Raw genomic sequence first — 16,617 nt, 5'->3', positions numbered from 1 at the left:
TCCCTCCCCACCACCACACGCTTGGTTATGTTATTGGAAAATTTATGTTGGATCTGATACCCCTAGTAGGCCTTAACGAAGCTGTGTACAATACTCTGTTTTCTGACTTTTCAACTGGAACAACGAACCGCCTTTAAAAGGACGATGGGAGTTCATTTATGGAACAAAACAGAAATGGAATATTAAAAAGATGTGAGCTGGGTACACCGTATTTCCTTGAATAAGCGCCCTTACTCAAGGCACAATGTTATGCAATTGCACCCCTCGAGTCAGCGTTGCCCATCCCTCACTGTACATTGGGATAAAAGGAAAACATGTTTTTAATGCCAATTCATTTATGACTTTTAAGCTTCAAACAAAGCGGAATCGGTATTAGAGAGGGGTTTCTTTTCTGTTTAAGTCACTTCCAGTTATTTCTATCTCTGCTTACCGTGTTCTTTATGTGCTTTTTCTGTGATTGTAATTTTTGTCCTGTTGCTACGCTCACCCAGCCCCTACTTTCCCGTCTGTGCCTCTACTTGAAGAGACTTCAGTACAAGTGCCGTGCTTTTGAAGCAGGCGTGTGATCGATCGTCGGCTGTACTGTGTCGCCGAAGAGGGCTGAATCGGTTGTAAGGCGTCAGACTTCCAACTTTACACGTAAATTTATTACAAACTCGGCGCTCGAATTACACCTAACGGAATAGATAACCTCTAATGAAACCTCTCTGACAGGTAGAAGCGAATTTGTTTTCGTGATGGTTTCATCAACTGAGTTGATGATGGAAATAATAATTGGCCACAGTAAAGAGTTTCAAAGCTGACGTTTCGAGCGTTAGCCCTTTGTGATTGCAGCGGAAGAGGTGAAAAATTCACAAAATACATCAAATTAATGCTTCCATCTCAAATGTAAGCAGTCGACTATGAATAACATTCAGTTCGTTGGATTCGTCCATATCCAGATTTGAACTAAAGGTAATGCTTTACTAAGGGCTAACAATCCAAAAAATTTAATCAAAAGATCGATTAACATATCATTACCGGAGAGGTCGTATAATCAAAGGCAATTACGCAAGCGTGCTCCTTATTCATAGTGCGCATATTGGTGACGAGTGTTTACACAGTGAAGCGTCAGCTGTGCGGAAGGTAGAGTTGCTTTCGTTTATACCGAGGCACGGATCGCGTTATCAGTGCCTACTCTCGTTTCTCGTACAAATAAAAAAGATGAATTAAGTTTTTTTTCATGGATGCAGAATCAATTATGTCCCATACGGCTGCTACTGATCCGGCATCTCCGCTAGGAACGTTTCCAAGTCCCTAACCACACTGTCGAATGATGGCCTTGCTTCGGGATCCTGATTCCAGCACCTTTCCATGAGTTGCCAGCATTGTTCTGGAAACACGTCCAACCTCTCTGGTGTCTTGTTGTCAACGGCATTCATCATGAGCATAACCAGAGGTAGAAAGTGGCGGTTTATATTCTGTGGTTGGTTGCCCTGACCTTCGCACACTCGCCAGAGCAACATGCCGAACGCGTACACATCAATGGATTTGTCGTACTGTTGTTTTATCATTTCGGGCGCCATGTTGATAGGAGTACCAACCAACGAGTTACAGATGAGACCCTCGGGTTTACAGAGACCCAGATCAGTTAACTTTGCGTTGTTTTTCTCGTCCAACTAAAAGGAGAAAAAAGGAAAAATTTGAATTTGCTTGTCCAAAAATCTAATGTACTAGCTATATGCTGTATAAATTCAGAATTATTATTAATTATTAATATTATCATTACTATTATTATTATTATTATTATTTCTAAGTCCCCTTTTGGTTCAATAATCAGCTCCTCTTATGGAACTCTTCATGAGCACAGCCTTACATAGCTAACACCCACCACAGCCCCATTTATTTCACAATCAACGATAACAGGTAGCGTGACGGTACTCACCAAGACGTTCTGCATTTTAACATCGCGATGGATCAGCTCCTCTCCGTGAAGATACTGCAAGGCTTTGGCAACGTCAAGAGCTATCTCAAGCCTCTTTCTCAAGGAGGGTATACCCGCTAAACCATCATGAAGATCGCATCTCATTCGCTCCGAGACAAGTTGCACAGAAAGGCCACGAGTTGGGTTGGACTCCACTACGGTGCATATAACGGGTAGAATGTTCGGATGGTGGAGGGCTCTTAAACGGAGAAGTTCATTTCAGTAAATAGTTGAAATAAGAAAAGACCAGGGCTTGTATAGCTTTCAAGAATTTCCTTAATCCTCCGAGTGTTCGGATAAACCCCTGTGAACATGGAAAAAAAGAATCCTATATTTGCCCCTAAGAAATGATTTCCCAAAATACGGGCGAATCTGTATCGATAACTCCAAACGAATCCATCGACCAATAATACCGCGCGTTGTTTCGCATCTATGTCAAAACGTTACTTTACCTTACCATTTTTATATTGCACATTACCTGGTATTATGAAGTTCCAGGGTCAAGTCCTTGAGCACCTCCTCTGAAGCGACACCCACCACCTTAACAACACAGGGCCTTCCTTCTGGAGTTTTAATGTTGTCACAGGCGAAGACATTGCCCTGTGCCCCAGACCCAATGAGCTCTCCCTTGGCTGGAAAGCCAAACTTGAACCTGTCCATGACACCATATGCCAGCATCTCAAGAAGTGCAAGATTGGGAGCAAAGCCAAGAAGATTTTCCCTTTGTATATCCTTGATGGTCTCTCCGCGATCGAACAGGTCTTTCACTTTTCTTATTTCACCGGTGAACTCTTCATGGCAGTCACAAAAAAGCTGTTTCAAGCTTTTGACGATTTTCTGAGCCATGTCAGATGGATTTACTTTCGCAAGGGCATTTGAAGCAACATCTGTCTTCCATTTCTTCGAACCAACTTGAACCTCTCCACTGATGGTCTTGATAACTGTTTTGATCGGATTACGAATTGCCTCGTAGAACCACCCGCTTAATTTTATTATGAAACGTAAAGCTGCTCCGTTGCGTTGTGAAAACGTGATTTGAGCTTCGTAAGAAGAAAGAAGGCTTTTGCCAAGAGCGAGTGCTGCCGATGGAATGTCGTTGTCTTTGGCAATTTCTCCTTGAATTTGCTCCATGCCGTCTTTGAGGTGAACAAGGAACAGATCTCTGGAGCGGAACATCATCGTTAACTTTTGCTTGATCTCTCCTTGGAGTTTTTTTACTACCATCTCCTGAATCTGGTCCTGACAGTGAGCCACAGCTTGTTTCTCTTTTACATGGCCATTTGACGGAATGGTAAATTCGGTCAAAACGTACTCAAAATCTCCTGCCTCCTTTAGGATGTCTTCTCTGGCTCCATTTATGGCATCACTGAGAAGTTCTTGTATATCCATGGCCCGCTTTTCGTCCTCAAGGTCGCGGATTATGTTCTCGTGAACTTGCTGTTCCTCGCGCAAAAGTGTTTCCAACGTCTTCAATATTTGCTTCTTTCCCCTTTTCAAAACATTGGCTTTCTGAATGAAGAAATCCAAGCATCTGGATAGAACACGCACGAGGGTTTTGCACACACACTCTACCCTTGCACGTAGAGATTCTTCAGCGAACTCTTTCAGGCTGTTTTGAAATCTCTCAAAGGCTTGAGTGTAATCTGTAAACTCTTCGGAAGAAGCTTCGGGATTTCTCTTCTTCAAAGCGTGGTACTGCTGGATGCGCCAAGCTGACAGCCCATGGAATCGCTCGTTTTGATTCATGGGCAGTTGAGAAGGAAAATGGCCGTTTTTGACAAGCCGCTCGTACACCCGTGTCTTCTTTCTGTTCTGTACTTCGAGCTCTCGCTTTTTCCGCGCCTTCACTGGTGCTGCATGACCTCTTGGTTCATCGTCCTCATCTGATGATTCGGTACGATCTTCCGGTTCCAGTTTGCTAACAACGAAAAATATTGATAAATCGGTCCCTGAGGATGTCATTTCATTCAGGACCTCTCTATCCTGGAAAGGAAACAAATAACAATTGGTAATAATTGATGATAAGACTGTGTAAAGAAAAATCATTATTAACTATAAGATCTCTTTCACGCATAGAAATAGAGAGCGAATAATCTGATCGTTTTATTATAAATCTGCTAATTATTCAAAACTTTATAACAAAACAAGGTCAAATAGTTATTTTATTTTGTTTACAACCCCACAATATTACTAGTAAGACACTCACTTTACTCACGATATAAGGGGAATAGCGTAGCCAATCAGATTGCAGCAATTGGATTTGGCAACCCGAGGCAATCACTGTCGTCCATGCCCGCAGGGTGGAGAATTAGAACCCTTCTTGGGTGGGGTGGAGAATTTGAATCAGCGGAATATACGCGTTCTATAAAATAATTCAAATAGTACGCGCGCTCTGATTGGCCATAAAACCATTTTACATGAGCGTATGTAAACACGGTTTTCGTTCCTCTTTCATTAGTTATTTTATAAAAGAAATGTAAAATAGTTTCTGTGTTTACATAGCCTGATGTAAACACTTGGGAGGTTGGGATACACTCGATAAGCTCGATACGCTTATCTCGTGTTCTCCCAACCTCCCGCGTGTTTACATCAGGCTGTGTAAACACGGAAACCATTTTACATTTCTTCATTAATTTTCAATATGGAGGGGTTTAAAAGTAAAGTGTTCACCTTTGCGAACAAATGGCCTGGAAGTAAGATTTCACATTGTAGAATAATGCTTACGAGCGAAAAACTTAACAGTGGAGAATCTTTGGGAGGGAAAGGGTTATGTACATCTGTTGGCAAAGAAATGAATTGATTTTAGAAACTTTTTATCTTGAATACAATAATCATTTCGTAATAAATGCAACAGCAGGCAAGCCAGAGTAAAAGCTATGCCGATGTTGTGGTAATTACGTCGTTGTCGTTTCACGACATTCTCGTGTTAATTTAAATCACGACTGTTTAATTTCGATGAGAGCAAACTTTTGCTTTTATCAGCTTCGTATTTAAAAACTACTCTGATCGAATTACTGATTCATATCTCAATATTTCAAAGACACAGTCCAAGTGAATCACAAAACATGGCACTTGTATAGTTTCGATCTTGATACAACCCGGAAATACAAATTGTAACCAATCGAGGAATCGATCGTCTTGAAAACAAAAAACCTTACCTGCTTTGTGAAAAGATCATGTCCATCCACCACGTATATAACAAACGCCAGAGGATTTTCCAGCTGCTCTTTTACCAAGTTGTCCAGCGCTTTATTTTCATTTCTTCCAGGGGAGTCAATGATGGTTACACCACATTTCAAGAACTCGATATTTAAACCGGTCTCCACGATCGCTCCCACTTTACTAGGGTCACCACGATCCTTCGGTTTGAGCTCGATCTTCTTTCGAGGGATTCTGTTTCCATCCTTGCCTATCATCTTTATCTCTTCTAAGGTTTTACCATGTGTGTTAACCAGGCGACAGTAAGGCTCCTCGGCGTGGCAAACGCGAACAATTCTTGCGGTGCTCGGTTGGTCTGATGTAGGAAGCGCTTTATAACCTAGGAGCTCGTTGATTATGGAGCTTTTCCCGCAGTTGGTTTGCCCTACAAAAATGAGTGCCGGCTCCTGATCAAACAAATCGGTAACTTCCTTCTTCTCCTTAGCTGTGTAAAGCAGCTCAGCAAGGGCGTTATCGAACTCTAGATGAACATCCGCCATTGCCACTGTTTGAGCCATTACTCGAACTTCGTCTGGAAAAGCTTGCACGGGTGAGGTTGAGTAGCGAAGTTCTTCTACAATTTCTGCAGTACCTTTATCGGAAAGCTTTCGAACGATTTCATCGAAGTATTTAACCGTGTCATGGTGAACTTTTTTCAGCACAGCCTTGCTTTTCTTGAAATCCTCGAACACGTCTTGAAGCGCCATGGCTGGAAGACTCCACGAGATTGAACTGCATTGTATCAGATGTCTAAGTTTATTGTTTGTTCAATTCCTTTCGTGGAAAAAGAGGAAGTCAATAGTCATCGATCACCTTGGATGAAATTTTAAAAATCTGGTACGGACTCGTGTATGATAGAATACTGGAGCACGCAGTCCGCAGTGTCTTGCTATACCAATCCTCATCGTTACATCATGTTATAACTAATGTGATATGATTTAAAAAACTCTTAATTTTCCTTAAGAAGATTTCCTTATTAAGTTCGAATGCTACTCGTTCGATCTTACTAAGGGTCTCCAGGTTGATAAACAGCGCAAACGATTCAAAACGAAAATGACAGACCTGTCAAAATAATCTGAGGAATTCTTGGCTATACAAAATTTATAGTCAACGGTCTATTACAGTTACAGTTAGCTTGAAGGCTCTTGCTCTTTTCATCTTGTCTTGGGCAGCTGCGAGGGCAGACGGTATTGGTTGAATTAAAAGAAAAGTGAGATAAATTCTGCTAATGAATCCCTGCTCTGACTGGTAAAATCGATGTAAAAGAAAAACAAAAAACGAAAACAGAAACAAAACAAACCAAGTTGCTGATGATAGCAAAGTTGTGTACATGTCTGAATTGATCAAAGAAAAATTTATAATGAAGCGGAAGCTCAATGAAAAAAGAAATCCGTACCAGAAAATTCCGAGTCCACTCCAATCTTCGATTGCATGTTTAGATGTCACGCGACATGTCATCATAGTCCAGTTTTTCCGAGAATCTGAATGAACCAGGAATCAAAGTGAATTCTTGAAATAAGCGTGGTTTGTTGTGCTCGTCTGTACAGGATCAAGTCCCTTTGTAAATCTTAGTGCTGAATGAGATCCAACCTGACCGTCATTGTGAACAAATGGCTTCCTGCGAGGGTGAGAAAATTGAAAAAAATGTTGATTGAAGTAGTTCATGTTTACAGCATTACGAAAGTCTGCAGTCTGGCCTTTCTATTGACATGCACAAGGAAATACTTGCAACTGGTTGCGGAACGAGAGCCCAAACTAAGTAATACTTACGCTTTGTAGGGAGTTAAACGAAGCCTAGCTTCATTAAGATGGAGAGTACGACCGACATTTTAGTAAGAAAGGGAAATAGAACCATCGATACGAACTATAAACTGTCACTGATCATGCAGACGAAAACCAAAAGTCAACAGTCTCTCCTCATTTCGTTTATGTGTTATTAAAAGTTATGTTTCCATTACGAGAATCGTTCCCTTAATTAAGGCATTACATTCTTTGGAATAGTTGTCGATCGGCTCTAATTATCGTCACAACGCGATTTCCCATAGAAATTTATGTTTCTTACTCGCTGCAAGCTCACAGTAACACTAGTTTCAGTTTGTAGGAACATTCTAAAATCTGTTACTAGAGATTCCTGAACATCTCATTTTCTTTTCATTTCAAGCTCAGTGTGAAGTCTGTATTAAATATAAAACTGTTTGAATCAATGACACCCAATTTTGATCCACAAAACCAGACAGCAAACAATGTTTGGGACAAAAACAGCCTTGCCATTTAATTAATATTTTCACAAATACGAAACTCTTGCATGATGATATCCATAAGATAATGATAAAATAACACTCAGATATGCTATTTAACAAAAAGGCTGGCTGATAGAAACACTGGACAGATACAAAGACCAGCAAAAATGAAATACTGGAAAGGGATGGAAGGGTCAAAAAGAAATATCTTCTTGGAATACATATGAGGTTTTCTATATATTTGCTAACTAGCTAAGAAATCAAGCAACTGATATAAATTGCTAAGTAATCTTTTAAATACCTATCATGATATCAGTGTACTTTTACTTGCAATATAGGGAAACTAACTGACAGGAAAAGTCTGCTTCGATGTTAAATTACTTGTACTCAATGATGATGCGAGACTGCATATTTCTGTACCAATTTATGATGTTTGTAATTATTTAGAAGCCCATAACCCAATAATGGGTGATGTTTCCCATATGCAAGATTGTTTTGTTAAAGGATATTGGTCTTAAATTTGCCATTCTTTTATTTCCATTTGCTTTTGCTGTTTTGTGAAGATTCAGAAATTAATTGTGAAAAATTGCATAGGTTGTAGAAAACTATCAGTTCAACTCTTGGTACATAAATGATTTTTAGAAAATTTACTCACAGCTCTTCATGGGAGGGGGTAGGGGCAACTTAACCCCTTTTTTGTGCTGAGCTTGCTCACAGTGGCATTCTCAAAACCCTTAATACCCCCAGATTCTCTCCAATTTATGATACAACCATTAACCTCTTTAACTGTCTGTCTCAGAATGTATTAATTTTGTAAGGGGGAAGTACACTCTGGTAGCACTTAGGAGTGAGAAAATTTTAATTTTCTTGTCATTTACATTTTTCACTGGAGTTTAGTGAAGTGGCTGGCTTGTTCTTGTCTTTTTGTATGAATATCAACTTTATAATAACTAACCCTTTCACTCCCAATGCTCCATACTTTCTGGCACATAACTATTATGATGCTAAATGAATAAAGGGGTAAGTTTCTAAAGAAACTGTGGTGCTGCATTGGTGGGAGAGTGTAGCAGGTAATTTAATGTTAACAACTGAGTTGAAAATGTAAATTGGCTACTGTAAAGAGTGAAAAAGCTGACCTTTTGAGCATTAGCCCTTCATCAGAGTAATTGATGCTGGTTTGGAGAATTTGATATTGGATCAGCTAATAATCATCTAATTGATATTTTAATCTATATTCTTGTCACTTCTCTGCTTGGTATCATACATGTAAGGAGAAATTCTCTCTTGGTCACTCGTTGAAGTTATAGGATTAACACAAAATACTGTTGGTAGCATTTCAATCAGTAGCTCTTACAATTCAATCTGTCAAGTTTAAAACTAAATTTTGGGTACCAAGAAAATGAAAGCTTATAATTTACACTTTTCCTTTAGTTGGCCAAGATAATTGATTGAAAGTAACATCTTCTCCATTGTAAATCCAGGTATTTCTGGCAATGATGGCACAGAAACAGAAGAGTTTCCTGTCCCATCATTTGAAGAACAGTTTAAAGACTTGACCTCTCTCATCTCCTTCTTTGAGGAGTGCTCAAAGCAAACATGTGAGTTTATTGACAATATGAAAGAGAAGTTCTCTGACAGCTTGAAAACAGATCTTATGACTGACAAAGAGAGGCAGTGTCTGCAATCATATGCTTCCAAGAAATCTACTCTTCTTGTTGTTGGCCAAACAAATAGTGGAAAGAGCTCCTTTGTAAATGAACTTCTTGGTGGGTCATTCATGCCAACTTCTGAAGTACCATGCACATCTCGCATTGTCCGTCTTAAATATAGTGAGAAAAACTATATCCAGGTTTGTGATGCACCTTTCTGTTTGAAACTTTTTAAGAAAGAGAGGCTGATAATTTGATCAAATACCAGCAGTTTCTCTTTTCTTTTTTTTTTGGGGGGTGGAGGGGGAGGGATTGAAGCCCCTTTCCGCCTTCCCCTTTGCTTCTCAGGAGTGGCTTAATTTCATAGCTCAGTTGGTAGTAGTGCATCCACCTATATCTTAGAGAAACAGGTTCAAATCCTTTCGAAAGCCCAAATTTAAAGGTGGGGGGTGCTTACCGTAATTTCCGGTCGATTACCCGCACGGCCGATTACCCGCACCGGCCGATTATTGCATACGGCGAAAAAAAAAGTCAACGGATTACCCGCACCGGTGGATAACCCGCACGTTGTTATTCAACTTTTTCGGTGGCGAAAACGTGACATTAAGGCGATACATTTCAGTCTTTCGATTCAGACATGTGCACAATTCTGTGTCAATATTAGCTTATACTTTATTGATTGATTATTGCTGCTGCTCTATTACCGATTTCATCGGCAAGAGTTATTACTCTAAGCTTATAATCAAACGTAAAACTGTGACGTGGGCGTTTCACAGCAGGCATTTTAACTTAATTGGTGACTCGTGGATACACTTATCGCGAATGATCGAGGTTTATAATTCTTATTCAGTCAGTTACCTTTTTATAGCATGTAGGAGCGTAATGAGCAATATCCATTGTTCATTTGTCGTTAAAATACTTTTTCAGCGCGAAATTAGTTAAGTTTCGCACCTATTATTTTCAACATTCTGGTGATGCATTTGGGATTTAAAATTACTGTCGGCAATTTCTCAAAAAAATCGATATCTCCTGTTCTACTGGGCCTAACAAGTCCCTTAAAACGGGAAAATTCTCTTTAGCTCAAGCTAGTGAAAACTGGGAATTTGTTACTGATGCGCCGGATATCCTTGGATTATTTTTGTCACCATCAAGGTTTTGTTTTCACGCGTGCCGATAAAAATTTGTTTGTCACGCAACTAATTATGCGTGAAATAAACTCGAGTTGGCATCATGTTTTCGTGCCGCTTTGTGGCACTTTTGATACAATAAAATTCATTTGAGAGGTGGAAACGCAGGTAGGTGAGAAATTTTTTCAATTCAACTTCCAGAAGAATTTAAAATTGTCACATAACCCGCACCTCCCTATTACCCGCAGTGGCGCGGATTTAATGCAAAATCAACAGATTACCCGCGGGTAATCGACCGGAAATTACGGTACCCCCCCCAATTTTTGCTAAGGGAAGGGGATGCATAGCCCTACTACTCTGCCACCTGTCCTTCCTCAGATGATATTTGTAGGTTTTCCAGTTTCCTTCTTCTGCAAAAACCAACATTCTGATGAGAGTTCTATGTACCCGAAACCAAATTATTTTTCATCATAACCATTAGAAGAGTGAATCAGTAGTTGGAAAATTGTCTTTAAATGTGCTAAAGATTCAGTTGAAGATGTGTGCACTTTGAAAACAAAGTGGTCATAACATAAACCAAACATGTAAAACCAAAAAGCTGGATTTACAAACAGCTGTTGTTATGGTTATCACCAAACCTCATTCTATTACACAGTCCCAGAATTTGATTTTGGGGGCAGTTTTTGAATTATTCAAACAGATGGTCAAAAGATGGGAAAAAGAGGAAAGAAATTTTGTTACAAAACTAATCAGTGGCCAAACTCAAAATGGTTAAAGCAGGAGACAAATTTAAAGCACATTTGAGGACATTTTCAAAGACTTTAAATTGGGTCATTGTTTAGAATCCAAAAATGTATTTTTTGTCATGAATCGATCTAAACATCATAATCTAAGGTATAAATATTTTATTTTTCTTGAACATTCTTCTTTGGTGCCAGTTTTGTCATGAAAATAGTGGGAAAAGATCCAACTTGTGCCATGAGCTCCTTCTTGTAATGACTAAATTGGACAAGCACATTGCAATAAACATTTTTATCACCTCTCCCCTTTTTTTTTTTTTTCAAAATAATAGTACTGAAAATTTTACCATTCATATTAAGGTATTGGATAAATCCAAAACTAATGAAGGAGAGAAGATTTTCTTCGATAAAAAGAAGGTACCGAAAGAGGAAATAGAGTTGGGTGACAGTCAGAGAGGAGATCAATCCTGGGTCAATGCCATGGTGGAAGTGGGCCTAAACAATTCTCTCCTCCAAAATGGACACCTGGAAGTTATTGATGCACCTGGGATGAGTGAAAATGAAGCTCTGGACAAGATTGTTGAGGAATGTATCCACGGCATTCTTCAAGTCATTATCTACGTCATAGATGGGAACTCCTCTCTAAGGTTGCAGGTCAGTATAGTCTTACGTTCATGTGGGTTTTGAATGTGAAATTATTAGTCCTATTTCACAGTCTTGGCTACATTTCAATCCCATTCTCATGTCGTTGCTTGTGATTTCCATTACTAGTAACCCAAATCCCATTTTCCTGGTGAAGGATGGTGTAATGAACGCACCGATAAATTCTCTAAACTATTATTGCACAACCAGCGGTATCTAAAATACGTATAGAAATGATTTAACAATAATTTACAATGATGGAAAACAAGGTAAATGAAAATTAAACAAAGGAAGGGCAGTAAGAAACGACACTCAAGAAAAAATTCTGAGTACTAATTAATTGGCGCGAAAACGATTTAAATATGGTTATATCGCGCAGAGGTTGGGGACCAGCAAAGCGCTGAACGACGTTGTAACAGAAGACAAATCCCATGCACCGTTTTACGTCTACTTACCCTTTGTATAACTGTCATTATCGTTGGCACCTTTTCCCTTAAGGGCTTTTGCATTACAGGAATGAGCACAAATTTGGGAAGGTGTGCTACCTGCACAAAACAAATTATCTGACGTCAAAGGTTAGTTTTGTATAGGCTTAGGGTGGGGAGGTTTGACTAGAAAATGTTGGCGATCTTCATCTCTGCTACTTGCTCAGCTTAATAGAGCAAGCAAATCGGTTCATTTTTCCCCTTGGTATAGCTATCCATATGGGTAGATGAGTGGATGACTTAATTTTCAGAGAGCCACTCTAGACTGCGTACAAAAAATAATAATAGTTATAAAATTGACTGCAACTCTTTTTACGGGGTGTTGTTTTTATGAATCCATCTAAACAGTTTTCGTGTTTGAATCACAGGAAAGGGGTTTTCTTCTTAACCTGAAGGAGAAAGTTGGTAACTTGCCCATTTTCTACCTGTGCAACAAAGTTGATAAGAATACGACAGCCCTGGAGTTTGACAAGGACTCTGACTCAGAAGAAGATAAAGACCCACCTAATGAGGAAGAAAAAGAGGTGCTCGCTTATCGGGCTCTCTCTCAATGCCACATGGTGCCTGGCGACATAGAACCTACACAATGTCCTTTCTTTCACGGTTTGTCCACTAAGGAGGTCAGAAACGCTCGACTGAAAAAGTCTTCAAACCAGTATACTAAGCAGTTTGATGACCTCAAGTTTAAGCTGCTGAAATTTGTTGCCGCTGGAGTGACCAGCCATCTACGATCTGCAGCAGAATTGCTCTGTCAGATCCAGAAGAGAGTGTTTGATTTCTTCTTGAATTGTGACTTCAAACAAGAAACGATTCATGCTCAAGATGAGTTATTTAATAAGCTTGAGCTGAAAGAACGCGATTATGTGGTAAAAATGCGTGGCTATGTCCTTCAGAATCTCTATAAGCTTTCCAAGATTGTAAAAGATGGTGTCAAGTGCAACAGACTTAAGATCGTAACTGACGCTGCCCAAATGCAGTTTGATTCAATCAAAATTGGAGATGTTGTCGGGCGAAATGAAGTGGTAGAACAGTGCCGCAGACAGATTAAGGACCTGGTGTTGTACAAGGCTACGAATATATCGCTGATAAGAATTCAACACACTATCTCCGTTATCACCGACGATCTACGCACATCTCTCGAAGGCTCGCTCAGTGAGGTCGGCAAAAAAGACGACCAATTAGCTACGCTTGTAAGGAGGCAACTGCAGTACAGTTTCCTACAACATTTTGAGACGCAAGACGTTTGTCCTCATTTTGATTATGCTTTGATGAAAAGTGGAGTGAGGCTTATGGACAACGCGAAGAAAGCTGTCATTGATGTGTGGTCTGCCATTAGCGGAAGGGGGACGTACCTTAACGAAAATTGGAAGCGAAGTATCGCCGAAGATGTGCTAGACAACGTCGATTGCGATGCCATCGCACGTAGAATTTGTGATAGGATGCTAGAGGATCTGGAAAACGGGCACGAATTGTTCCAATTGAACCTGGTTCACATGAAACAATTTTGCCAAGCAGCCCTAGAACTGTCTGATGTTCAGAAAAAATTCGCCGCAGCACAATCCCCACATTTTTCCAGACTGATGAGTGAGGCCAGTGCTCTTTCCCAGACGCTCGCTTTCGATGTTCCTTTGAGAGCAGTAGTTGGGGCTCAAATAGGAAGGAACGGCAACCGAGGCAAGGTTTTCGAGGACAAAACCGACAGGGAACGAGTTGTGAAACAGCTCACTGTTGCAGTTCACCCCAGTGAAATGCGAGATGAACATTTGCTAGGCATTACAAGAACCCTAGGAAGGTCAGATTATTAGATGGTTTTTGGTCACAACCTTGGCCCATATTATGAGAAATATTTTTTCTAAATTTTTACGTAATGTGTCTCTCATAAGTAGCCACCATTAATGTATGACTGGTGGTCATTTTATGTAAAAGCAATTTTGCGTTTGACCGCAAGAAGTCGCTCTCGAAATGGGAAAGGAAAGATTCTCAATTTTACCTTGAACTGTTCAAAAGAAAGAACATACTTCCTTTGTCTCCCACGTTTCTTAGAAGCAAAATTGAAATTTTAACTTATATATCGATTGGAATATTACAGAGCATTATGGTGCATTTTATCGAGACACGAGATATATCCTCATTAAAACTGTATCTTTTTGGTTTTTAATGCCCGCAGGATACAAGATGATATTTCCACAATCCTACGACCTATTTCGTTGAGATTGGACGGAAGTAATAGGGTCTCTGTTCTGTTTCCAAAAATGGCCACCAACTTGTTCGAAAGTCTTCAGAGTGATCCAATCCTTTTGCCTCAAGGTCTGAGAATAACGCTGCAAATGGCTGATGCCGTGGAGAACTGCTGGGATAGACACATTTACCATGTTGATCTCAGGATCACAAACATATTGGTAACTACGCTTTTGAATTACATTACGATATTAAATCCCTTTAACTTCTCTGTTTCACTGACGAGAGTATACTGGCCGATTAGGTGTCTCAGGATCTTCTTCTTAAGGCTATGATTAAGTTCTTGGACTTATCGTTCGGCCCAGTATAGAAAAATGAGGACAAATTAATCTTATGACTGATTATTTTTTAATTCAAAGGAATTACAGATCTTTAGGCAAGGTAGCTTGGCTTATCATTGCAGCAGCAAAGGCCAGTGGCCCCCCCTCTCGATGAATGGTGTATATCGCAATCAGGGGACCTTTTTTTTATTCGCTTCCCTTTTTACTCGTATACAGACAATGAATATGAAAGAGTCTCAAGCAAAATGAGAAGTAATGGAATAAGCTCTGCTTTGAGCCACGTTGACTATGTTTTTTTTTCTTTCTCCTCTTTTTTTCTTTTGGAAAACAGCTTGACTTCCACGGGAATGCAAAACTGAACGTTTCTAAGCCAAGGGATGACACGATTCCGTATCCTGACAACCAGGCGTCTTTCCATGTTCCTGCTCAGAATCCCTCTGTAAGCGCATCTGACCTTGTTTCGTTGAACACTCTGCAGGACCATTGTGTCTACAGTCTTGCAGTCTTGCTTTTGCTGCTTGTGGAGGAGAAGTACTGCAGACCACCCTATGCCCAGACGGTAAAAGTGGATGAGGTGTATACTGCCGTAGCCCGAGGAGAAGATTGTGCGTACGTCTGCGGAATAAACGATCCAGAGGGTCGGTCTTCTAGCGAAAGGAAAAAGGCTCGCGAAATTGTCCTTTCTATTTTTTACTTTCAGCGGGAGCATAAGGAGCATCTGCTCTCAATGATGGATTCTTTCAAATCGAAAGTCACTGAGGTGGTTTCTAGTTGTGAAATCCCCCAACAATTTGAGACTACACTTTGAAAAAGTCAACTTTTCTTCTTTGTCAAGGGGTTAGGCAATTTTTGGATGGAAAAAAAACCAGAATTTACGGCTGCCTTCGAGGGAGACCTTAAAACTCCAATTCCATTTCCACCTAGAAAGCAATTTATATAAGCCAAATTTGAAAAGAAAAGTTTTTATTACATTGTATAATCCATTAGCATTCGATTCAACTTGTGCTTGTTTCATTTTGCGTTGTTATTTATGTCTTTTTGTCTTGCATTTAAGGCAACCATAGATGATGATGGAGTATTTATACCTTAGATGTACTTTCAGAGCTGTTTTAAGGCACGAAAAATTGGTGCTACTATGTTACCCGAAGAAAACTTATATCAGCATAGGGTGAAGTTAGAAAATGAACTCGGGTTCTCGCGTTTTTTAGTGAAAATCATAGCGCGTTAAAAGCTTGCTAGGATTTTGCAATAACGGATTCTGCAAACACGTGATGTCGTCATGACAGAGTTTGTTCTTCTAGTCGTTTTATTGAACGGTGATTGCGTTTTACGGATTTTAGTTCATCTTGCTTTTGTTGATATGACAAATGTGGTACCAATGAATATACTCAACCTGTACAGTATGACCTGCAAAAGACACCGCCTCTTTTCATCTACTTCGACTACCAAGGTATTTTTATCACAGGCAACTGTTACCAGCTTCTCGAAAAATAACTTTTTGAGAATTACAGGAGTTCGGAGATATGTTAAGCATTAAAACAAATTTATTTCCTTTATACTTCGCAGATAGCTGTAGCTCGGTAGAGAACGAGGTTCGATAAGTTGGTTTTTCGATTATTAACACCTCAACCAAATATTACTAGGAAGTTCATTAGCTTTACTGCTACTGTGGTAACTGGTTCTATTGAGGAAATGACAACATTTTAACTGTGAGCGTCTTTTTCGTTCCAGAAGATTACAACACTGTTAAAACCATATCACAGTACTGTGTAGTGTTGAAAAAACAAAACAAAAAGACCAAAAAAAAACTAACAAACAAAAACAAAACCAACAGAAAAATAGGAAACAAGGGAAACGAAAACATAAACGAAAGAAGAGAAGATCTGTTGATGTAGCTGCTGTATTTTGGTAGTAATTAGATCTAGAATGTAAATGCTTAGTAAAATTAAGCTAAAAATAGTGCTTTTAATCCTATCACCAAGAGGGATATAGTTGCAAAGGTGTCTGCCTTTTTTGTGCGAGAGGGAAAATAATAAATTGTTATTTGTTTCCTG

General features: G+C 39.6%; 2 protein-coding genes across 2 annotated transcripts; one reads left to right on the top strand and one right to left on the bottom strand.

Moving 5' to 3' along the window:
• Positions 1-629: 629 nt before the first annotated feature.
• LOC131779342 (dual serine/threonine and tyrosine protein kinase) lies at positions 630-5,895 on the bottom strand. The gene is made up of 4 exons (XM_059095921.2): positions 5,122-5,895; positions 2,442-3,946; positions 1,925-2,162; positions 630-1,658 (listed from the first exon to the last, which is right to left on the bottom strand). Exons 1-4 carry the CDS (start codon positions 5,866-5,868, stop codon positions 1,257-1,259), a joined length of 2,892 nt encoding a protein of 963 aa, XP_058951904.2. The 5' UTR covers positions 5,869-5,895; the 3' UTR covers positions 630-1,256.
• Positions 5,896-6,646: 751 nt separating this feature from the next.
• On the top strand, positions 6,647-16,390 carry LOC131779436 (dual serine/threonine and tyrosine protein kinase). The gene is made up of 6 exons (XM_059096097.2): positions 6,647-6,787; positions 8,883-9,250; positions 11,278-11,571; positions 12,413-13,836; positions 14,212-14,443; positions 14,895-16,390. The coding sequence occupies exons 1-6, from the start codon at positions 6,772-6,774 to the stop codon at positions 15,369-15,371; spliced, it is 2,811 nt and encodes a 936-aa protein (XP_058952080.2). The 5' UTR covers positions 6,647-6,771; the 3' UTR covers positions 15,372-16,390.
• Positions 16,391-16,617: the final 227 nt, after the last annotated feature.

The sequence above is a fragment of the Pocillopora verrucosa genome, chromosome 6, assembly GCF_036669915.1.
Source record: "Pocillopora verrucosa isolate sample1 chromosome 6, ASM3666991v2, whole genome shotgun sequence".
Lineage (NCBI taxonomy): Eukaryota > Metazoa > Cnidaria > Anthozoa > Scleractinia > Pocilloporidae > Pocillopora > Pocillopora verrucosa.
Note: the sequence above shows the minus strand (reverse complement) of the source record. Positions and strands in the feature narration are given on the sequence as shown.